Below are 25,783 nucleotides of genomic sequence, written 5' to 3' on the forward strand. Positions count from 1 at the left end.
AATCAAATCACTTGTGAATGAAAGCAGTTTATCCAGAGGATCTTCTATATTTAGGCTTCATTGTATTTCCTTCTTTAAGATTAAATTCTTAAGTGAATGTTTTTCTTAACCAGCAGTCAATTTACAATGAGGTGCAAATCATAAAAATGGTTGAAGAAGTGGTGTAGCTAATTACTGCGGGTACTATTTGCACCTCTGTGTGTTTTTCATAAAATAGTTTTTATTGCAGTAATTTGATGAAACAGGATCAAACATTCAGAGGTACTAATCCATTCTGGGCCTGGTTCTTATTTACTTTGGAAAAATAAAGATGATTATAAAATACTACAATGCAAAGTAAGTAGCAAAAAAAAGACATTTAAATAAACTTCATTCTATTAATTGTTATGATTAGTCTCTAATTAAATTTTGTTGGAAAAACGAATGCAACAGGACATTGCACATGGAACAGAATGAACTGGCCACGGAGTAATAGTAACAAAGTAAAGTAGCAGCCATATTTTTGTATTTTCTTAGTATATTCATGTACCTCACAATAAGCCAATAAAAAATGTAATTAGTAAAGCTAATGCTTGTGTACTTGGACCAGTAGTCATCTGGCATGACCAGCTGATAGTTTTTGCCAGGAAAGTGAAAGTGCTGTTTAAGGATTAAGGAAAAAAAGAAAATATGTGGATTGATATTGTCACAAACGGATCAAAAGTATTATCACGTATCAAGAATAACTGGAATGTTCACATTCAATAACAAAATGCCTTCAATAAAAAGCACACAAACACACACACACAAGGAACAAAAGGTCATACCTTTATGGCAACAGTGTCTTTGACCAAAACTGATCGCAATTGTCCATTTAGCTCAAAGAATACTTCTCTTTGCCCTGCCTTGTTCAGATCTCCTAACGCCAAAGCCTTAATGTGCAGAGTTTTTCCTCGCTCCAGTTCCACCTGAAAAAGAAAGTGTAATGCTCCAGTAAGCATTTCTAGTTTACAGTTATTGAAACCACAAATACAGAAAAGACCATCTATTTACAAATTTAAATCGGGGAAGGGGGTGGGGGAATCTACAAACCTAGGTAGATAACCATAGAAATCAGTACAATGAAGAGTCATTGATGATACAGTGAATATATACAAAAAAGGTTTTTTTAATATACTATATTTTATATACATATACATGCATTTTCTTAAACTATGTAGAGAGCTTTACCATGAGAACAAATCTGCCCGACATTTAAAAATAGTCAGCCTAGTATATACACATATATGTGTAGATATATATAGATATATATATATATATAGATATATATATATATAGATATAGATATATATATATAGATATAGATATATATATATAGATATATATAGATATATATAGATATAGATATATATATATATATATATATATATAGAGCAAAATACCAAGGCTTGCAGGAGAAGTAGTGTGTTAAAGAAGCAATGAAAAAAAGGAAACATTTTGAAAATAACGTAACATGATTGTCAATGTTATTGTTTTGTCACTGTTGTGAGTGATGAGTGTTGTTGTCATATATATATATATATATATATATATATATATATATATATATATATATTTACACACACACACAAACATATATATATACATATCTATACATATACACATACATATACACACATATATACACACAAATACATATATATATATATACATACACACATACATACACACACACATATATATAAACATATATATACATATACATACATATCTACATATATACACACACAGCTATTTCGTATCAGTGCAATACGCTGCTTGTTAAAACGGATGACTCCCGCTCTTACGTGCAAGTCTGCGTGGATATTATGAACTATATTATGATCCTATTTGTTCAAGTTCTATTTAAATTTTAAATAGAAGGAATTTTTATTTAGTCGACAGAAATATCTTTGGTAGGAATGGTAAAAACAGACAGGAATATTATTCCTGAATAAATCAACTCAAACCTTAAACAAGTTATAATATTTTGCTCTCCATAAAAATATATCCTGTCTAAATTATACAAGTTAGAAATAAAGTAAACATTAAAAGAACAAACATTCAAATTTCTTTACTCTTATGTAATTTTATAAAAAATAAACTTAAAATTATATAAATTCAAATATGAACATGCTGCATAACAAAACCTAGAAATATAAATAAAATGTGTTCCTTTCAGCAATAACAAATCAAATCATTCAGTTGTCTTTGCTCATATGTCATTTTAGAGCTGGACGCCTGGCATCTTTTTTGGCCACAAGTTCGTTTCTGTTTGGTGTGAGGTTCTGTGTTGTGGAGATTCTCAGGATGGATTGCAGGTGCTCATCAGTGAGGCGACTCCTGTGTGCTGTTTTGTTAGTCTTTATCACTGAGAAGAGCTTCTCACACAGATATGTGCTACCAAACATGCACAAGGTTCGAGCCGCATGTAGACGGACTTTTTTTGTTCTTCAAAGTCACCAAAGCGCCATGCAAACTCAGTGCGCTCAGTTTATCAGCAAAGTGCGTATTTGGGAACACCGTAGTGACGACTTGGTTTAACATTACTTGGTAATAGGGAAAGTGGGGCAAGTGGTTGTGTCTCCCATAAAAGCAGCCTCAATTGAAATCACTTTGTGATTGTGCACGGGTAAAAACGTCCGCTGAAGTGTCAGATTCTTATTTAATTCTTCTGCTTTCTGTATCTTCTGCATTGCATTCAGGTTACCCTGATGTTTTGTCTCATAGTGCCGTCTTAGATTAAATTCTGTAATTACAGCCACATTAGCTCCACAAATGAGACACACAGGTTCAGTAAACATATACTCAGCCTCCCATCGGTTTTAAAAGCTCTATTTTCAGAATCAACTTTTCTCTTCAGCATCGTGTGAGCTAGCTTCGCAATAACTTGCAGCATCTTAAGGTAGACTTGATTAACGGGTAACTGTTAGGCAAGGCAGCTGAAGCGCTGCATTATGGGATCTGTAGTTTATTGTGTTACCAGCGCTTCATATACCCGGCTTTAATAACAATAATACAGTATATAAAATGATCTCGGGGGCGGATATAATTACACGGGGCGGATGTGGCCCTGCCCTTGAGTTTGACACATATGGACTAAATAGAACTTGAAAAGATATATTTTTCAAATGTGATCGCAATTCAGATAGAGTTGACGCGCACTACAGCCTGCATGCCTCAATAAGTCATCCTCCCTTGCCCTTACTTTTTACCGCTCATCTAATGAATACACTGAGTATGGCTTTACCAAAACAATCACTGATGGCGAATAAAGTATCCATTATTCGAGTATGTAGATCGGGTTATATATATATATACATATATACCGCGTATCGCAGCGAGAAGTAGTGTGTTAAAAAGCTAGAAAAGAAAAGGGAACATTTTAAAAATAACGTAACATGACTGTCAATATACAGTATTTGTTTTGTGAGTGTTACTGAGTGTTGCTGTCATCAAGGATTTGATTATCATTATTTCTTTCAATCAGGTTCGTATTTGTAGGATGTGTTGTGTTCAAGTTACATTCCGTGTTTGTCAATCGCTGTAAAGATGACAGGTTTCATTCATCGATTCGTTTCTTACTGCATCAATAAACAGCTTGTCTTCTTCTTTATCTGAGACCTGACACACTGCATGCACGGGTTTTTTACACTGTCTTCCTTTAGCGGGACATTGACTTTTTCCACGTGTGCTTTGTTTCCGCAGTAGCTGGATTTATGAATATGCTTATCAGACGCTTCATATTTTTGCTGCCTTTTCAATTGTGTAATTCGGTTTTGTTCAGCGCTCTTTGGAACTGTTGCTTTTATCTGTGCACTCGCCAGTTCACGTGAGCCACTCGGTGTACATGCATCGAAGGTTCCCAGCTGTGCTGGTGCCATCTCGTGCTATGTCCATGGCTGTATTTAATGTTACCTTAGTCCTGGCACTTAAAACTTTCTCTCTCAGTTTCGCTGAGTTTGTGTCAAACACCACCCTGACCATCTCATCTTCCTCTCCATAAGCACAGTCCTTCACCCGTGAATATTTACCCGTGGCAGTTTGCTATTGGATTGCCGCTGACGGACGGCCTTATATGGGCAGGCACTAAATTACAAACGCCAGCGCAGCCTGTCTATGAACTTAATTTAAAGTGTAGGTTTACATCGTGCTTTGTTTCCGAAGTAGCAGAACTGATGAATATGGTTGTATATGTCACTTGCTCGCTTCTTATTGTTTCGCTGCCTTCTCAATTATATAATGCATGTTTTCTTCAGCGCTTTTTGAGGTCTTCCTGGTTTTCTATGTACTGCGTGATTACGTGGGAGGCGTGATGATGTCACATGAAACTCCGCCCCCACGGCGTTGAAGCTCATCTCAATTACAGTAAATGGAGAAAAACTGCTTCCAGTTATGACCATTACGCGTAGAATTTCGATATAAAACCTGCCCAACTTTTGTAAGGAAGCTGTAAGGAATGAACCTGCCAAATTTCAGCCTTCCACCCACACGGGAAGTTGGAGAATTAGTGATGAGTCAGTGAGTGAGTGAGTGAGGGCTTTGCCTTTTATTAGTATAGATATACACACATATACATATACATATACATATACATATATACACACAAACCGGATTCCAAAAAAGTTGGGACACTATCGTGAATCGTGAATAAAAACTGAATGCAATGATGTGGAGGTGCCAACTTCTAATATTTTATTCAGAATAAAACAAAATCACGGAACAAAAGTTTAAACTGAGAAAATGTATCATTTTAAGGGAAAAATATGTTGATTCAGAATTTCATGGTGTCAACAAATCCCAAAAAAGTTGGGACAAGGCCATTTTCACCACTGTGATGCATCTCCCCTTCTTACAACACTCAAAAGACGTCTGGGGACCGAGGAGACTAGCTTCTCAAGTTTAGAAATAGGAATGCTCTCCCATTTTTGTCTAATACAGGCCTCCAACTGTTCAATCGTCTTGGGCCTTCTTTGTCGCACCTTCCTCTTTATGATGCGCCAAATGTTCTCTATAGGTGAAAGATCTGGACTGCAGACTGGCCATTTCAGTACCCGGATCCTTCTCCTACGCAGCCATGATGTTGTGATTGATGCAGAATGTGGTCTGGCATTATCTTGTTGAAAAATGCAGGGTTTTCCCTGAAAGAGATGACGTCTGGATGGGAGCATATGTTGTTCTAGAACCTGAATATATTTTTCTGCATTGATGGTGCCTTTCCAGACACACAAGCTGCCCATGCCACACACACTCATGCAACCCCATACCATCAGAGATGCAGGCTTCTGAACTGAGCGTTGATAACAACTTGGGTTGTCCTTGTCCTTTTTGGTCCGGATGACATGGCGTCCCAGATTTCCAAAAAGAACTTTGAATCGTGACTCGTCTGACCACAGAACAGTCTTCCATTTTGCCACACTCCATTTTAAATGATCCCTGGCCCAGTGACAACGCCTGAGCTTGTGGATCTTGCTTAGAAATGGCTTCTTCTTTGCACTGTAGAGTTTCAGCTGGCAACGGTGGATGGCATGGTGGATTGTGTTCACTGACAATGGTTTCTAGAAGTATTCCTGAGGCCATTCTGTGATTTCCTTTACAGTAGCATTCCTGTTTGTGGTGCAGTGTCGTTTAAGGGCCCGGAGATCACGGGCATCCAGTATGGTTTTACGGCCTTGACCCTTACGCACAGAGATTGTTCCAGATTCTCTGAATCTTCGGATGATGTTATGCACAGTTGATGATGATAGATGTAAAGTCTTTGCAATTTTTCGCTGGGTAACACCTTTCTGATATTGCTCCACTATTTTTCTGCGCAACATTGTGGGAATTGGTGATCCTCTACCTATCTTGGCTTCTGAGAGACACTGCCACTCTGAGAAGCTCTTTTTATACCCAATCATGTTGCCAATTGACCTAATTAGTGTTTATTGGTCTTCCAGCTCTTCGTTATGCTCAAATTTACTTTTTCCAGCCTCTTATTGCTACTTGTCCCAACTTTTTTGGGATTTGTTGACACCGGGAAATTTTGAATCAACATATTTTTCCTTTAAAATGATACATTTACTCGGATTAAACGTTTGATCTGTCATCTACGTTCTATTACAAATAAAATATTGACATTTGCCATCTCCACATCATTGCATTCAGTTTTTCTTCACAATTTGTTTAGTGTCTCAACTTTTTTGGAATTCGGTTTGTGTGTGTGTGTGTGTGTGTGTGTATATATATATATATATATATGTTCTCCTGACTGAGAAGCTAACCAATCAGAGCACGCAGTTAAGTTCCTGCGTGCTGAATGCAGTGTTAACCAGGAAGTCTCATTTCGCTCATTCAGCATCAACGTGTTTCGCTGCGTAAAGAGTTGTGCTCTTTTATGTTTATCTTTGTGCATAGTCAAGCCCTTCATTATGGCTCCAAAACGATCTGCTACTGCTTCAGGGGCCATGCCCAAGCGCAAACGGAAGATGTTAACGATTGCCGAAAAGGTAAACGTTTTGGATTTGTTGAAGGCTACGATTCTTTTATTTAAAAGTAGGAAAGGAATATAAGATCTACGGCCGCAGTGTCCTTTTAACCAGGGTGCAAAACGAGTTGTAAGTGGATGTAATAAGGCAGTAGTCTGGATGGAATCTGCTTTAGGGATTTGGATTGAAGATTGCCAGAAGAAGAACAACGGCAGTGCTACACAATCGCCTGAAGCGGCTCCTTTGGAAGAGCTATAATGCTCTCCTTTGTTGTGCAGTAAAATTAAACTCATTGCTATCGGACAAGTCATTGTGTCATTGTTGGTGAGTATCCATAATTAATTTTCTACTTATAGTACTTTGTACATGTACGTATGTTTAGTGTCACTGTACACACATTTACTGTATATTATTTTTCTTGCATTGTACGTATTTATTGCTGGTGGCCTGTCTATCGTAATGGCTGTAACATGTGTGATATCGGAGACACTCAATATCTTTAAAATAATATTTAGGTTTTACTGTATATAAACAGTGTGTTTATATACATAATTTTAAATGAATCTTACCTAATATCTAAGAGAATACAAAGGGATTATGCTGTATAACTCTGCGGGGAAAATATTTATAAACAGTGTGGGAGAGTTTATAAGGGCTTAAAATATATAAAAATAACCATACAAACATATGGTTTCTACTTCGCGGATTTTCACCTATCGCGGGGGGGTCTGGAACGCAACCCCCACGATCGAGGAGGAATTACTGTGTATGTATATATATATATATATATATATATATATATATATACACATACATACATACATACACATACATACATACATACATACATAGATAGATATCTATACTAATAAAAGGCAAAGCCCTCACTGACTGACTGACTCATCACTAATTCTCCAAGTACCTGTGTGGGTAGAAGGCTGAAATTTGGCAGGCTCATTCCTTACAGCTTACTTACAAAAGTTGGGCAGGTTTCATTTCGAAATTCTACGTGTAATGGTCATAACTGGAAGGTATTTTTCTATATTTACTGTAATGGAGTTGAGCTCGAAAGCCGTCGGGGGCGGAGTTTCGTGTGACATCATCACGCCTCCCACGTAATCACGTGAACTGACTGTCAACGCAGTGCGTAGAAAACCAGGAAGACCTCCAAAAAGCACTGAAGAAAACATGCATTATATAATTGAGAAGGCAGCGAAACAATAAGAAGCGAGCGAGTGACATATACTACCATATTCATGAGTGCTGCTTATTTTGGAAAGAAAGCAAGGTGTAAACCTAAACTTTAAATTAAGTTCATAGACAGGCTGCTGCTGGCGTTTCTCATGCCCACGGGTAATGCGGGATACAAGTTTAATGAGAGGACGCAGGATATAAACGAGAGTTTTGATCACTTTATAACTAAGTTAAAATTGCAGGTGAAGGGGTGTGCTTATGCAAATTCCAAGAGACTGTGTTTGTGGGGGATTGACAGTTAAGGCGGGTGGGGGAGTCACGTCATCATCTCCCCTCCCATTTACCTAATTTCGCTCTGAGCTGAGATTCGCAGCTAACGCCGTCTTTCGAAGCAACTTTGTCACACTGCCACCAAATACTCACAGAAAAATCCACAAAGTTAATACACACGCCGTCTCTAGAGTTTCTCCACACTGAATCCTCCAGGCACTACTTACAAAAGGTTACATTGCCAATCGTGTTACGTTATTTTTAAAATCTTTCCTTTTCTTAGCACAAGCACAGCTGAGAAGCTTCGATGCATGTGCTCCATAACGCAAAAATAATGCATTTAATCACACTTTGCATTACAAGCAAAGGGGAACTTTTGTCAATGCATGATTTCCTGGTACACCGATTACTTTGATCAGCGCATCCCTATTCATTTTACCCTCGCACCACCTTGGTTTAAGAAGAAGTATGAAAAAATATAAGGTTAACACAGAAAAACAGATCACCAATTCAAGCTTTATAAATAATCGATTCGCCATCAATAATTGTTTTGGTAAAGCCATACTCAGTGTAATCCTCCTTCCATTTTATAATTTTTCCCGCCACTAGCCATGATGAACGGTAAAAAAGTAAGAGCGAAGCGAGGGTGACTTATTTAGGCAGGCATATATATGACAGCAACACTCATGACAATGTCAATCATGTTACGTTATTATTAAAATATTTCCTTTTCTTTTTCATTACTTCTTTAACACACTACTTCTCCGTATTTTGCTCTATATATATATATATATATATATATATATATATATATATATATATATATATATATATATATATATATATATATATATATATGAATGACCTCCAAAGAGCACTGAGACTTTTGATATCATGAACGTGTCTGCAAAAACTGGGGTCTCCTGCCCAGTGAAAGTCGAGCAGCCGGCGTGCGCGCATAGCTGTGCCAGCCTTTGAGACGCTGACTGCGCTTCTGCCTTAAGTCAAAGTGAGCACTTTTCATTTTTTTCACCCTCCCCCTGAGCTATAGACCAGACAAGTGCAAACACGGGACCCCTTTTCTACACCACACCAAACTAATATTAAGGCGATTCGCACTTTCTTTTCAACGTATACAATTATGAGGTCGTCAGCTCGGATTATGAAGACACACACACACACGAGTGGAGGACTGACAGCGCCATCACAGCCGATTAATGGCAGGGACGTCTCGCCAGTCTACACAAGACCCACCACGACTGTCCCCAAAAGGCGATCATAACGTCAGCAAACACATCTCTCTATACTATATAAAAGAAAAAGGCAACTTTCCTTTCTTTACACCTTGTATCCCAAACCAAAACCTTTCTTTCTTAACACTGCAGAGGACACAAAACTAAATTTTCTTTAATTGCTGGTAATGCCGGTAAGGCACATTACCAGAGGCAGAAATTTGAACGTTCACATAGAAAATGTAATTTCTATACCACAGCCGTCGTGTAGCACCTTTCAAAAGGGATCTACTACCGAGAGATGATCCATATACATTTTAGCTGCTGTTAGTACTACTTACCTGTTGTGTTACACAGTCTTTAAAATGTAGTTTACCCGCAACCACTCCAGTAGTGCTCAATGTACCTGTACTTCTTAAAATGTTAATGTTTTACTGTTTAATAACTTAGACTATATTTTATTATTTTTCCCTTGCACTCAGTGACCAAAGCTATACACACACATAGACACATACATATATATACACATATATACACCTGTGTGTATTCTGCTAGTATATATACATATGTATATGCTGGGGGTGCCAAAATCCATCAAGGAAGAAAGATGAAAAACATTATTTGTACAAATTCTTAATTTATCTATCCATTCCTAAATAATTAAATGGGCAGGGTATTTCGTATCAGTGCAATACGCTGCTTGTTAAAACGGATGACTTCCGCTCTTACGTGCAAGTCTGCGTGGGTATTATGAACTATCGTATCTGTTCAAGTTCTATTTAAATTTTAAATATAATTAATTTTTATTTAGTCGACAGAAATATCTTTGGTAGGAATGTAAGTCGAATTTAGTCATCATTGCATAAATTTTTCTTCACCATAAAAAATTTAGAAAACTAAATTCGACTTACATTCTGTCGACTAAATAGAACTTAGTTACATCCAAATAGAACTTGAAAAGATATATTTTTTAGAATCTGATTGCGCATTTTAGATCGACTTGACGCGTACTACATCGAGCCTGCGTGGTATTGTGCTTTCGCTTGCCTGTTTCAATAAGTCACCGTCGCTTCTCTCTTACTTTTTTACCGTTCATTTAATCATGGCTAGTCGCGAAAAAAATAGAAGATGGAAGGAGGATTACACTGAGTATGGCTTTACCAAAACAATCATTGATGGCGAAAAAAGTATCCATTATTCATAAAGCTTCAATTGGTGATCTGTCTTTCTGCGTTAACCTCATATTTTTTCATACTTCTCAAACCAAGGGGGTGCAAAATCGGCCTTGTCCGTCACAGGGGGTGCGAGGGTAAAATTAATCGGGAAGCGCTGATATATATGTATGTGTGTTTGTATACATCTATATTAATAAAAGGCAAAGCCCTGACTGACTGACTCACTCACTACTAATTCTTCAACTTCCCGTGTAGGTAGATGGCTGAAATTTGGCAGGCTCATTCTTGCCTTCTCAATTGTGTAATGCGTTTTTTGTTCAGCGCTCTTTGGAGCTCTTGCTTGTTGTCTGCGTACTGTGTTCATAGTCAGTTCACGTGAGCTGCTCGGAGTACATGCATCGAAGGTTCTCAGCTTGTGGTTGTGCTATCTCGTGCAATCTTGTGATGTCCATGGCTTTATTTAATGTTGGCTAAGACCCGGCACTTAAAAGTTTCTCTTGCACTTTCGCTGAGTTTGTGCCAAACACTAGTCTATCCCTGATCATCTCATCTTCGTTTGCATAAGCACAGTCCTTCACCCACGAATATTTAGATGCAGCGTGTCTATTGGATTGCTGCTGACGGATGGCCTTATATGGGCAGGCACTCAATTACGTGGGAGGCATGATGATGGGGGACGCAACTCCGCCTCTCATGGTGACCGAGCTGCAGGCTATGGCCGTATATGTGTACGTAAGTAGGTTCCAGTTATGACTGTTACATGTAGAATTTCGAAATGAAACCTGCTTAACATTTGTAAGTAAGCTGTAAGGAATAAGCCTGCCAAATTTCAGCCTTCTACCTACACGGGAAGTTGAAGTATTAGTGAGTGAGTGAGTCAGTCAGTCAGGGCTTTGCCTTTTATTAGTATAGATACATACATACATACATACATACATACATATATATATATTAGTGTGTTTCATAGTTAATTAAAAAAATTAGATACAGAATATTTCAGAATACATGCATACTGAACAAACATAAATATGAAAAAGGGTTATTTTTAGGTAGTATAAGAAAGTAGCCAATTCTTGATATACTAAGGAAGTACAGTATAGAATGATATAAACATTCATAAGTATCAAAACTTCCATGCATTTAAAAAATAGCAGTGAATACAACCAAAAATCATTTCCCCAAGAACCAATTAATTTTGGCAAAGAAACACTAATTTACATGTCTATAAATAACTGGTACACACATTTCCATCAATAATTAGATGTTAAAATCACCTCAAAGCTAGAAATAGTAATTTATAAGCTAAAAAGGAGGAACTTCTGAAAATGCATTAATAAATACAGCATAAGTTCCACATATTTACTTGGATATTGGCACAATTTCACTACATCCATTTCATACAAGTATGTTCCAACCTCTTCCTCCTATACATGTAACCAGTTTGTTCTTTTTTTTTTTCAGTCTCACACTTTCAGTGTGTCTCTTTCTACATACACTGCGTGTATTCTATATATCTTTGATTTAGAGTTAACAATATAATAATTTCTTTATTTCAAACATAGTATATTTGGGGAAAAAAAAGTTTACATCACATTACCCACATAATCAGGGAGTGGTACTCACACTGGCAGACTACCACTTTATGCAAGTCCACACCATTAAAGGAGGTCTGCTTACTTTCTACCTAAAATGCAATCCAAGCCAAATTAGCAGCCATCTGGGCCCAGATGGGTAATATGTTTCCACAAAGAGACAAACAGAGCCCTGTAGAATAATGAAACAATTAACCTTTGGAGATTGGAAATGGTGTTATCAATGATTAGTGATTAGAGAAAGGCACCTGTGTTAAAATGGATTGCTTTCATTACCATTATTGACTTGTGATCCTGCCTTTTGTGTTCATGGCCAAGTCAGTGTTTTGTTTTGATGAAACTTTTAGCAGACACTCTAGATTTCTTATAATGGATTCACCATGGTATACATTTTTGGCAATCACAAATATAAAGTGAAGCACAAAACATATATTAACAGATGGTACCCATGAGAAAACATACCCACTTGTTGACATAAAAGAACCTAAACCTCAGAAATCAAGTGTTATATAATATTAATATGAGCTCAATAAAGGTCACCAGTTTCATAGGGACATATCAAGTAAATTACAAAGCTGGAACTTTTAAAAGCTGAGCTGTATTAAACAATCAGTTTTTTTTCATTCACTCCATTCAACTGTAAATACCAATTGATAGCTTGATCCATCTGACACCTAAATGTATTGATTTGTGCAAGCCTATATTGGTCATGAATGTGTACCAAGATGGAGGTGGAGGGCGTGAGGTCCAGAAAAAAGCTGAGGAATATATTTTTGGATATGGTGTCAGATAATATGAAAAGAAAGGGTTTCAACCTTATGGAGACTGACTATCATGAATAATGGAATAAAAGGTTTTTTGGGGGAACAACTATCCAGGGGAAATGGTAAATAAACCTGTAATGATTAGTGATGAGGATGATAAATTAAAAAGGTGCAGCTTTTCGTTAAGTATGTAGTTTGGGAGCTTCAGAGCTACATCTCTGGTGTGTACTGTATATTGTTTACTTCTACGTCTTACATAAGTCATTTGTCATGCACAACATTGCTTTGCAGCCTGGTGTGGCACTACTGTGATTGAAATCAGCACTTCAAATTCTTACTTCACAATTCTGTACTGCTTTCATATAAACGTGTACCAAATGTCCTAAATTAATTTAGAATGACCTGGAGAATCCGTGCTATAAAATATGCAATGTACTGTAAATTGTTTTTATTCTAAGCTGTGTTTTCAATTGCAATTTGAAGCTGCCAGATATTTTTTTGGTGGGGGTATACAATTAATTTTGTGTAAACATGCTCCTCAAGCATGGATATCTTTAATTTTGCCTATCTCTCCAGATTATTTGTTTTAGCCCTGAAACCATAAAAGGATTATTCTGTGGCAACACAGATTTTACACTGAGAAAGGTAGTAAGACCATTTAAAAGGACTTCTGCTCTGAAGCATCATGGTACATTGTTTTTCGATATTTCAGAACATTAATAAGTTAATCACTTACTCACCTCAAACTCTTCTGCTATTTTGGGTCCTTCAAGGAAAAGACGTGTGTTGAGGCACTCTACAGGACCAAACTGTGAATTAAACTCCTTAAACTCATCAAACACTTTGGGGTACATAGCAGCTGACATGACATCCTCAGGAGTGATGTCTTCATGATGTTTTTTCTTCAGTTGTTGTTCAAGTGTTTTAAAATCCATAGCTGGGAGAGAAGCCCCTGGGCGTCCTTCTATGCGAGGAAGGTCTTTCAGAACCTTAATTAAGCAAAAATACCAATTATTAATTTTGTTCACATTATGTAGATACATAACTGAGCCATTAGATGGAAACAAGAAAATAAAAAGGCCAAGAAATAAAACATCACACAGCCATTTCCAAGTAAACACCTTTATCCATTTTTATAACTTGGTTAATCCTATAAAAAGTCACAGGTACTTGTAGCATAAGGGGCAAAGCAAAGAAAACCAGAAAAAAAAAAACCTGGAGAAGACACTAATCCATCACACAATCTAATTGAAAGGTGGATTTGCTAGGAAACAAACCTAGGCCCCTGTGCCCGTATTTATCAATCATGATGTTCTAATGTTCTAATGACAGAAGAGGAAAACTGTCCTAACTGGCTCAAAAACCTCAGAGTGAAGCAAATTTGGTCCCACTCCTAATTGTAGCAATAAAATAAATTTTATCAAATTTTCTAATTTATGAAACTACTTCTAACTTTAAAAGGATTTAGGAGAGTTTGTGAGCAGTCCTAATTCACAAGGAGCTGCTAAAAAATGGCGCTCAGGCAGAGATTGGCATACACATTCCAAAAAAGGCAGGATGTTTTGTAAATGCAGGACAACAACAAACTCATAAAAATATATTGATTGATAGAGATGAAATTAAATTCATAATAAATCATGTACTTTACATGATCGCTTTATTTCTGCAGACAAGCCATGCAGTTTTTGCCCAATTAAAAAAAGTGTTGGTAACATAACGTGTAAAACGTGGCTTTGCAATATCAATAATTTGGGTATATCACCACCAACCTATTCTCGAACTTCGTGCCAGACATTGAATGCCCTTATGACACGAGGTAACATACAGATTCATAAATTTCCCCAACACTCCTAATGTAAAGATCATTGCCGCCAGTGTGGATAAGCACGAAATACACAAATCATAATTGATATCACAATATAAATATACATAAATTGTACAGTTGCAGCCAGCATATTACCCTGAAGTGGTACAGGATGGGTGATTGTCGCACAAGTACAGAAAGCTCTTCATTCCATGAAACCCAGGTACATTCGTGCTATATTTCACTTGCAGGGTGTTGGGTAAACAGAGCCTTGCAGAAAAAAGGGGGATCACGGAGAAAGACATTGGCACATGACTTTGGTAAACGACCAGGAACACTGGTAAATTGAACATGACTTATGGCCATGGCTACTTTCAATACAACTGGTACTTTATGATGCATTTCCTGTGGCCATAACATTGGGAAGGTGATTCTTCTGAAAGTACAGTTGTGGATCATTCATTGTTAAATAACATGTCCATTATTATTATATTTATTTCTTACTCTCAAACACAAACTCTCAACTTCTTGCTAGGGGCAGGTGTAGGATGCTTCATACAGTAAATACTTTTTATGTACTACTCTGAGGTATAGCAAATAGGTATGACAAATTCTTACTCTAGTCAGAATTTTAGTGCAATCTGTATGCTGAAGTCTGAGACACATAATAAATATGGGCCCTGGACTGGTTAGGCCAGGGGCCGGCAACCTAAGGCTTGTGAGCCACCTGCGGCTCTTTAACTACGTAACTATGGCTTTTCCCAGAACGACAGACATTCACAGTTTCATTTCTTAACATATTATTTGATAATACTTTTGTAAAGATAAATAATTTATTTACAGGTTAATATTTTTCACTTTGATATTTCTTTAGCTATATGTGAATCAGGCAGTCCCTCGCGTCTCTGTTGCATTTAACCTCTAAACTGCATAATCTACATCTTCCTCAAAGTCAATTTGTTCGAAGAGATTACGTCTTCAGTCAAAACGTGTTTCTCCAGAGTTTTCTTCAGTACCCGAGACTGGACGTACGCTTCAGCGTTTATTGTGATTCCTAATTCCCTCATATACATTTTGTGGTTAATCGTCACCATGCCATCCCAGATCTTGATAAACATTATAAAATTTTCTCCTATTTATAAATTATAGCCAAGTCAGTTTGGACTGGTGAGTACATCTTGCACTGTTTGTTCAGCACAGTTATATTAGTGAAGTGGAGAGTGAAAAGCAGACAACTGCAGAGCTGAATAAACTTTACTCAAGAAGGATAGGTGAGGGTGAAGGCTACTGAACTATCCATCCATCCATCCATTTTCTAACCCGCTGAATCCAAACACAGGGTCACGGGGGTCTGCTGGAGCCAATCCCAGCCAACACAGGGCACAAGGCAGGAACCAATCCTAGGCAGGGTGCCAAACCACCGCAGGACACACACAAACTCACCCACACACCAAGCACACACTAGGGCCAATTTAGAATCGCCAATCCACCTAACCTGCATGTCTTTGGATTGTGGGAGGAAACCGGAGCACCCAGAGGAAACCCACGCAGACACGGGGAGAACATGCAAACTCCACACAGGGAGCTACTGAACTATGTTGTAATTTTAGTCACCTTTGTGCAGCTATGCGTTCAAGTGATTTAAACGGAGACAGAAAACTTTATGGGTCTTAACATGTCTAATTTGCAATTATTCAAAAAAAAAAAAATCAAATCTCAAATGTCACTTTTAGGGTGCTTTCACACCTACAGCATTTGGTGTGCACCAAACGTGTTTGGTCCCTTGGTTCGGTTCGTTTGCGTTGATGTGACTGCAATCTCAGTACTTTGGTGCGCACCAAATCAATCGATCCGAGACCTGCCTGAAGGGGTGGTCTCGGACCGCTTTATCCGCTCTACTTTGGTATGGTTCGTCTGGTGTGAAAGCAACCAAAACCAAATCTGACGAAATGGTGTAATACTACATTTTTTCTTTATGTCACTGTATCTGGACAATACTGTTATGAGTTTTATTCACATGTGCATGTTAACTGTGGCACACAGAGGCTCAGCAGTTAGAATTGCTGACCAAGCATTGGATTAGATAGCCAAAGACAACTGGAGGCTTGTATAGTCAGCTTAAACACAGGTTAGGGTATTTCTGTCCTCTATAAGCACAAACCTTCTTTCCTTCTTGGGAGAATGAGAATCGACATGTAAGCACTATGATATTTCTGTATTTTGTGGGAGAGGAATTCAGCCCTTGTTCGGAGACGGAGAAGACCAGCAGATGAAGCAAGAACCATATAAAAGGTCTGGACAGTGGCCAGACCCTTCGAGGCTGTGCCAACACAGGTGTTGGAAACCTCCCAGCGTAGGGACGGAAAAATGGCTGACTGTGTTGATCCAGATTCCCACCTGGATAAAGTCTGTCCATATGCCTCCTCGTCTGTAACTGCGTAAAACGTCAGTAAATGTAAGCTAAAAGATATTTTGTCTCATGTGATTCTTGTACCGCGTAATCACTATGGGAGGGATATCGCCTTTTCTGGTATATTATGATATTGTTTAATTATTTAATAAGCCACAATATTAAAAGAACACATTTCCAAGAGAGCTAATGCCTCTGCAGGAAACATAATGGCGTAGTCGGCAGGATTGTGGCTACATTAATAATTATATTATTATATATTAATTATAATATTTTATATATATATTAAACATATGCTTACACTGATGAATGGGAGGCTCGGTAATAATATTTGATATATATATTTCGATTGGTTGCGCGCACGGTCATGGACTCCGGCCGAGAATTAAAAACTGCCTTAACATGCCTGGCCTGATTAATTTATCCCATCAAAAGACAAGAGGCGGACTTGTCAAACTCGGCACAGTGCATGAGGCTGGAAAGAAAGCCCGACATCTGTCGGCGAATCGTGGTAGCGTCTGCTACCTACGGTATGAGAGTGAACTTTAAGGTTGGACTTTTAAGTTTAACGCATAAGTGGGACTAAAATTGGACAAAATAAATGGAATACAACAAGATTGAAACTGATGGCACGAGACTGGCTGTCCAGTAAAATGAAACGGCACTCACAGGGGCAGCACAGATTAATTAATGGCCGTACGAAGCCCAAAATCTACCTAGAAAAGTAAATGCCGTGTTGGGAAACACGTATTTACAATAAATTACATCGCTAGCCTTTAGAAAACAATATTGAAGGCTATAAAGAACGGCGCGTTATTGTATATTAGTTGCGGCAGGCAGACAAGACATGCAGGCATTGCACTCACCTTGCCGTTTGCGTGGTAATCAGCGGAGCTGAAAAACTTAAAGATGAAATCAAAGCAACAGCGATAGAATCCATAACGTCTCAATCACGATCGCTAAAATAATTTGTAGAAATCTTTAATGGCATCCAAGCAGCTCGATGCAAAAATACAAGCTTCGTCCACGTGTTACAAGCAGTCTAAAAGACGCCAGCTGTTTCTATCAGTCTACCTACAAGGGTAAAGGTTAAAGGTTTTGGCAAAACCCCCACCTATTTTGGTACTTTTAAGAAATTGCCGTGTGTTTAAACACACAGAAATAATTAAATTACCTTTTAAATATAGCTTAAATAACGAACATACTTTATAAGCTAATGTTTAAAAAGAATTTGTAAAACGGTGTACACATATAGCTAAAATGCAAAAGAGCTCGAACAACAAAGTGGAAAAAGAATAAATACATTTGGGGTTAAAACTTACAATAAGAACAATTGGTTTAAAGCAAATCAAAAAAGAATGTCTCCACTTTTGTTTAAAACTTATAAACGTGCAAAACATTTTTTCTTTTAAACCCTGATCAAGTTTAAAGGAAAAATACTCTTTAATAATACTAAATAATAAGGGAGACAAGTTCTCACGGATATGTAGCATGTGCCCGATTGTGCATGAATGGAGGTTATGTATTTTGGGAACTCTTAAGGGAATGTATGGTGGCGCAGTGGTTAGCACACTTGCCCGGTGATATGAGATAAAGGTTCAAGCATGTATGTTTTCCTTGTTAAGTCAGAATATTCTTTGTGACCGCATAACTTTTCTGGGAACACTTTCTTGTTGTGGAATTGTGCTGCGTGATTTCCTCGCGTGGATTTTCTTGTTGTCGCAGAATTTACGGATCGCCACGGGTAATACGTTACCCTCGTTTGACGCTGAGTCGTATGTTCGCCACGAAAATTCCATGATCTGGAAAATAGCGCGTATGAAACTGAGGTAAGAAGCATTCCTAATATTTTCAGTAATATCAGCTTGCGGCCTGAGATGTTGTTTGATTAATAATAAGCATGAAGGAAAAGACGTGCTTAAGTATGTTGCATGGTGAAACCCTATAGATAAACAAAAAAGCACAACCTCGAGTGAGTTTATAGCACGTGTGCTAGAAATCGAGAACTTTATTCTGTGAATGAAGTATTGTTGTAAAGAGAACGTGAGTATGTGAATACATGTGAAAGAATGAAGCAATTGCCAAATACTGTGTGTAGAAATGACTGAAACGAGTGAAGGTTGATTGTCTGTTCTCTAGTGAACGAATTTCTGCTTTAGCTAAGTAATTCTACTTGGACATGAAGCAGAGTTTAGAATCTAGAAAAGAAAATAAAAGACGAATAAATTATTTTTATTCAGAGTCTGGGGTGGCAGATGCGTGTTTATGTCATTTGTAAGTCTGTCTTTCTATGTTCGTCAGCTGACTAAGAATGTTAAACTGTAGAAATGGGAGACGTCCCATATAAGAATATTCAAAGTTAAATGTAATACATGTGAATATCAATAGTGATCATGACTGGTGATTGATAACACAATCTGTGCCTGGTCTGTGTTTTGAAGCCTGCAAACAGATGCAGAGTTTAAATAACGCCATGACTTATTGACCTCGACGAATCTCAGAATAGCTTGTAACATGGTCAGTTAAAGAGAAGAATTTTCAAATCTGAATTTCATGAAAAGTGTTATAAGCATAAAAGTTGCATTTAAAATCTATAGATGTTCTTGTTCTCCAGATTCAGCAAATCCAGTGACCAACGGATGGAAAACAAACTATGTTTTATACAAGTTGCAAAAAATAGCTTAATAGCAAGTTTGGGCATAGCAATTAGAAATAATCTAATCGTAGGATAGTGAATATTTATCAATCATAAATTAATGAATAGCAGCTATTAGAATAATTTTCTTGCATGCTGATTTAGTGCAAGTGTTAAATGTTTTAATGAAAAATGCAAACAAATGAACACTAGACTGATTTCATTCTTTGAAAAACAGTATAGAGGGTTTACATATTTTGATGTATGACAAATGATTATTATTATTGTCACTTCAGTAATTACAGACTGTATTAGAATTGAAATACATTTATTGATTTGTCTCTGTAAGTGATTAATTTTAGGAAGAGTTGTTATTGCATCAATGTATTAGGTTAATGCTCAGTGATAATGCACATAGCAAAATGGATTATTCAGTTATACATTAGAACCATTGTATATAACATCCTGTTATAAGTTAAGACACTTGGATAACTGAGGCAATGTGTTAATTTTGTGTAATGTATGATCCTACTGAAGAAACATTGTCACTAGCATAGTTTAAATGTATTACTCTATTTCTTACTGTTATTTTATGAGACTGAACTGCGGGTCTAGAATTGTCATTTATAATGCTGCATTTGTATGATACATATGATTGGGAAATAATTGCTTTATGTTATGTATTTGCTCTACCTTCCACCCTTCGCTAGTTTAGCATCGCAAGTAGCTTAATTAAGTTTAGCCATTAAATTTAGTGGTTAAAGCCTCTCCATTCAGTGGTAAAGTTTTATGAATGAAGTAACAGGTGGTGTATACACAACGAAGATTTACAGAGACTGTACTGCGCTAATGACTTTTAATCTGTTGCACATACCTGAGAATAGCTGGTGAAGAAACACTTGCTTTCCAGAGGGAACGGAGTAAAGAACTAAAGAAAGATTGCAAGTCCAGCTACTCAGATTTGATGCCATGAACTAAGACAAGTTTTATGGACTGTGGCAGGGACAGGCTGTGGCCACTGAGGTGATGTGACAGCTGTTGAAGGCTCCCATGAATGACCACTGAATACAGTGCAAGCTTAGAGGGAAGTGCACCTCTGCTAAAAGGGACAGTCACCATGTGTTCATCTTATGAGCTCCCTAATGATAAAAGGACTGTTTACTTTCTGTTCCAGTAACAACAAACTTTAGTGCCTTGAAGCAGTCACACTTTGTTCAGACGGATCTGCAAAGTTACCAATCTGCAAAGCCACCAAGAAAGAGACTTTGTTAACAAACCACTGAGTTGGACAAGGCATATATATAGCAAGTCTAGGAATATACTTGAAACTATTATAAGAAGGGCTCAAAGGTATGAGGATATGCATGATTTATCAATGATGTGAACTTGTAAATTGGTAACTTGGAATAGAACATCTGATAGTGAAGTTGGGGAGGATAACAGATAGTGAATGAACAATTATGCAATAATACTAGTTAAGAACAATTAATAATCATAGCAATGAAGCTAGAATAGCATCTGAGTTATGTTACAACTATTGTAACTCATAAAGGGATCAGACATCAAAGGGTGGGCACATCTAGCAACATATTGAAGCTAGAAATGATAGAAGTGCCAAAGAATAGTGTAATCCATCAAGATGCTATATAGGATTGTAATATAATCTGATGCTATGACACCCACTGCATGAATTCAGTAATATGTAGACACAACACAGACTATGTAAGAAATAACAGGGCAAAAATCTCCACTAACACCATTGATGAGATATCACTACTTGATAACAGCATGTTAAATGTAACTGTTTGTCCATGTTTACGCTGGTTTTAGATGAATGGTACAGAAGCTATAGTGATACTACATCTCACATGTCCAAAATGACTTGAAATATTGACACTGTGATGGGGATCAAGTACCTTTTGTTTTGTGGATATGACTTTCAAATATTGTTTTTTGTCACAGATCCAGTGACAAAGGGTGGCTTGTAATACTACATTTTTCTTTATGTCACTGTATCTGGACAATACTGTTATGAGTTTTATTCACATGTGCATGTTAACTGTGGCACACAGAGGCTCAGCAGTTAGAATTGCTGACCAAGCATTGGATTAGATAGCCAAAGACAACTGGAGGCTTGTATAGTCAGCTTAAACACAGGTTAGGGTATTTCTGTCCTCTATAAGCACAAACCTTCTTTCCTTCTTGGGAGAATGAGAATCGACATGTAAGCACTATGATATTTCTGTATTTTGTGGGAGAGGAATTCAGCCCTTGTTCGGAGACGGAGAAGACCAGCAAATGAAGCAAGAACCATATAAAAGGTCTGGACAGTGGCCAGACCCTTCGAGGCTGTGCCACAGGTGTTGAAACCTCCCAGCGTAGGGACGGAAAAATGGCTGACTGTGTTGATCCAGATTCCCACCTGGATAAAGTCTGTCCATATGCCTCCTCGTCTGTAACTGCGTAAAACGTCAGTAAATGTAAGCTAAAAGATATTTTGTCTCATGTGATTCTTGTACCGCCGTAATCACTATGGGAGGGATATCGCCTTTTCTGGTATATTATGATATCGTCTAATTATTTAATAAGCCACAATATTAAAAGAACACATTTCCAAGAGAGCTAATGCCTCTGCAGGAAACAAATGGTATAGTTTAATGCACTTTGGGTATAAGAGATACGGGGTTGAGGGTAAATTTCTTTTCACTTCCTGTTGACTCCATTAAATTTTTCAAGCTATCGACACGCAATGAAATCAAACTGCGGAGAAACGTGGAGTGCCGAAGAAATTAAGTGCCTCATGGATATATGGTCGGATGAGCATATCCAAAAGCAACTGTCCACGACACATAAAAACAGCTGCATTTACGCGCTGTTCAGTAAGCAGCTTAGGGAGAAAGGCTATCCTCGGACACTTGAACAATGCCGTATTAAGAGAAAAAAACTTTGGGCGAAGTATATAGAAGTGCGTGATGCACTTAGCAAAACGGGAAGTTCTGGAAAAGAGAAAGACAAGTTTCCCTGGTGCCGATGGGCTTCGCGGTCTATTTTGGTTCGTTTAGAACAAGGCATATGTGAAAGCAAACCGTACCCACGTCCGTTTACTACATTGTAACATTTTTCTGACTGGTGCGGACTAAAGCAATCGAACTATAGGTGTGAAAGCACCCTTTAACAAAGCGCATTTGGAGAAGAAAGAAAAAAAAACTGACAGAATTAAAGTAAAATATGCAACAATCAGTTTTACTGTTTTTCGTTAGATTGCAAAGGATAGAAATCCTTTCACAGATGGAGAATATGTACAAAAAGAAAATGACGGGTAAAAATAAAGGCTTTGTTACCCTCTTTAAACAAAACTACTTTTGGTTACAGAAGACTTGAAAAGTAGAAAACTGTTAATTTATTGATCGCTTCAAAAAATTTCAGAGATGAAAAGTTCACTGTTTCATTCTAGACAAAACCACTCGTGGCAAATGTCAGTCAAAAGAATTTTTTCATTGTTTCCTAGAACCGGCAGAGCTCACTTTGAACTACAACTAACAAATTTGATAAGCAAAGATTTGCAGTCTTCAAAATTTACATCTTTACAAGTGGAGCTAGAAAACCTGGAAAAAGAAGAGGCGACTTTAACCATGAATTACAAATGGACGAAACTTTCCAATTGTTGAAACGAGAACCAACTGATTTTCAAAACGTGGAAAAGCCTTTCAGACTATTATTGTCAACTCAAAATAGTCGTCTTTGGAATTTTGATGATTTTTGGGTCCACTTATTCTTGTGAACTTACGTTCTCCAACAAGAACAAAATCAAATGCAAGCTAAGAAATCAGCTTAATGATGTAATCTTGGAATCATGTTTAAAATTGAAGACTTCAAACTACTCAACAAACATTTTCCTTTATTTCCTATAAGTACTTGAAGTTTTTTTTGTGTTAAAAGCATATATACTCATATCGCGTTAAAAAGTTGTATCTCAAACCCCCTTCTCTACCTATTGCTGCTCTTTGTAAATCTTGGGTCAAACAATTTAAATAAAATGGCTCTTTGCCTTAAAATGTTGCCGACCCCTGAGTTAGGCATAAGGACCAGCCATTTTGTCATGGCTGTGCACTTTATTTTTTTTTTAAATAAATAAATTTGCAAAACACACTTGGGAAATAGATAACTTCGCATTTTAGGACTGTGGCATCTTAAAGCAGTAAACAACAATATTCTGAAAATTCTAACCTAACAATTGGAAAACCAGCTTCAGACAGCTGAGTTAATCACACTTTCGATGATTATGCAATTGATAATATAAGCATACGTATTGCAATGGCAAGAACTCTTACATCAGCTGACCATTATTACGGAGTGAGTAATGGTATGAGCTGACATTCCACATTTAAATGCATCATTGCCAAAGTCACAAGATCATCATTCAAATGTGGCTATAGCAAGAGGTCCTCCTAAAGACAGCAAACTATCTGAAAGTGCAATGAAATAGGCAGAAATCATCTAGAAAACACTGTGCAATGTGACAGCATTATTAAAATTGGTCTTGGAGAATCTTGTCCCTAAATTTAAAAATAATGAAATTTAAATAGGTTACATTTGCAAAGGAAATTTTAACTACAATATACAGAAGATGGATTTAGCTCTAATTAACTACTCATTCCAGATCTCCATTAACCATAAAGGACATAAAGGCACAGTTGAGCCTTGAACAACATTCAGGTTGGTTATCTGAAGGTTGCTGAATTCATCGTAGACTGTCCAAAACAGCCAAAATTAAACACAACACTTGAACTCAACCTTCAAGTTTCTTATGCTCCCTGTGATATTTTCCTTGTGTGTTTAACATTTGTTTGCATATAATTGACTTTTTATTTTAAATCTTTTTCTTGTTGTTTGTTTTGGAAAACTAAATCTCTGCCATTTATTGGCATCACACTGTCACAAGACCTCTGTGACTTTTTTTTTTATTTTTTTTTTTTAATTAAAGATAGGACACAAGACAAAAGAGGTAGTAAAACCCCAGTGTACAATATTTGTGTCTGTTTACTATGATACAACACAAATTAAAAGGATTCTTGCAAACTGCAACCACCTTCATCAGCCATAAGGTGGTGTCACATTAGGTGAGATTTCCAGGGACTTTCAGTCATAGCTTTCATTTACATAATTTTGGCAAGTTGGAGGTGGTCGGTGGCACATTCCCATGAAGTTGATCGCCTAATGTGACACACCCAACGACTGACTCCAACTAGCCCATGTCTCGCTTTGATAAATCAAACCGATTTGATTTTGTCTTTAGTCATAGGGGCAGGCTCTGTGTGCATGATGGCTGAGAGCAAATGAATGCTCATCCAAAAGTATAGTGCATTGAATGTAGCGAAGAGAAATAAGAAACGTGTATTTTGAACTTCACAAACAGAGGAGAGGTCAGTCTTTCTGATATCTCATGTTTTACATACAATGATATAATAGGGAGTGTATGGGATGGAAGCTGAACTAGTAAATTTAAATTTTTAAACCCATTAACCCTTCATACAGCTCCTGCTCCATCAGGTAGCATGTTAGCTGTTGCAATTAGAGTCAAGTACGACTGTGCTGGAAGACTGGAATGCAGTCATTAAATGTGACATGATCAGCGATTTTCATTCATTTAAAAGTGACTTGATTCTCTCAATGACTGCAGTCAGCAAATCGGAGATACCTTATGACTGGAAGTTGCATAATGCAACATTACCTTTAGAAGAACAAAGCCATGGAGTGTATCAAGATGCATATAATTTTATCAATCTAACTGAACCATTTCTGTGTTGCACCTGCTCTCTTTCTAGTCTACAGTTTCACCATTCCTCCATTTCACTTTTTGTTCAGAGAACTTATCGATGACTATAATTCAGTTTCTAATTCTGATGACTGGTAACCTGCAATTGTTAAGAGGGACGCCAAACTCCCTCCAAATTATTATCTTCTACGGATAGCCTCCCAACCAAATTCATTTTAAGTGTGAGCAGTACTAAATTATTGTTCACATAAAGTCTGAGAACTTTTAGTGAGTTAACCCTACCAAAAGAAAACAAGCATTTTTGAATAAGCAAATTTTTAGGCTTTATAAAGAGTACAAGGCCTCTTTCTATGTGGGACTAACAGGATTTATTTTAAAAATATATTATGACAGTATTGTGTCAATTTCCAGTCAACTTGTACATGCATTTCTTGTGATTCATTCAC

The 25,783-nt window shown here is 37.2% G+C and overlaps 1 protein-coding gene across 4 annotated transcripts in view; it reads right to left on the reverse strand.

Annotated features, from left to right (window-relative positions):
- The window catches only part of pcxa (pyruvate carboxylase a), a 596,757-nt gene that overhangs the window by 16,399 nt on the left and 554,575 nt on the right, over positions 1-25,783 (reverse strand). For all 4 annotated transcript variants that reach the window (XM_039769066.1, XM_039769065.1, XM_039769063.1 and 1 more), the window contains exons 18-19: positions 13,453-13,701; positions 807-947 (exon numbers count right to left, since the gene is read on the reverse strand). In XM_039769066.1, the coding sequence (XP_039625000.1) occupies positions 807-947; positions 13,453-13,701 (390 nt within the window). The remainder of the gene's footprint in view (positions 1-806; positions 948-13,452; positions 13,702-25,783) is intronic.

This window comes from Polypterus senegalus, chromosome 11, assembly GCF_016835505.1.
Source record: "Polypterus senegalus isolate Bchr_013 chromosome 11, ASM1683550v1, whole genome shotgun sequence".
NCBI classification, from domain to species: Eukaryota; Metazoa; Chordata; class Cladistia; order Polypteriformes; family Polypteridae; genus Polypterus; species Polypterus senegalus.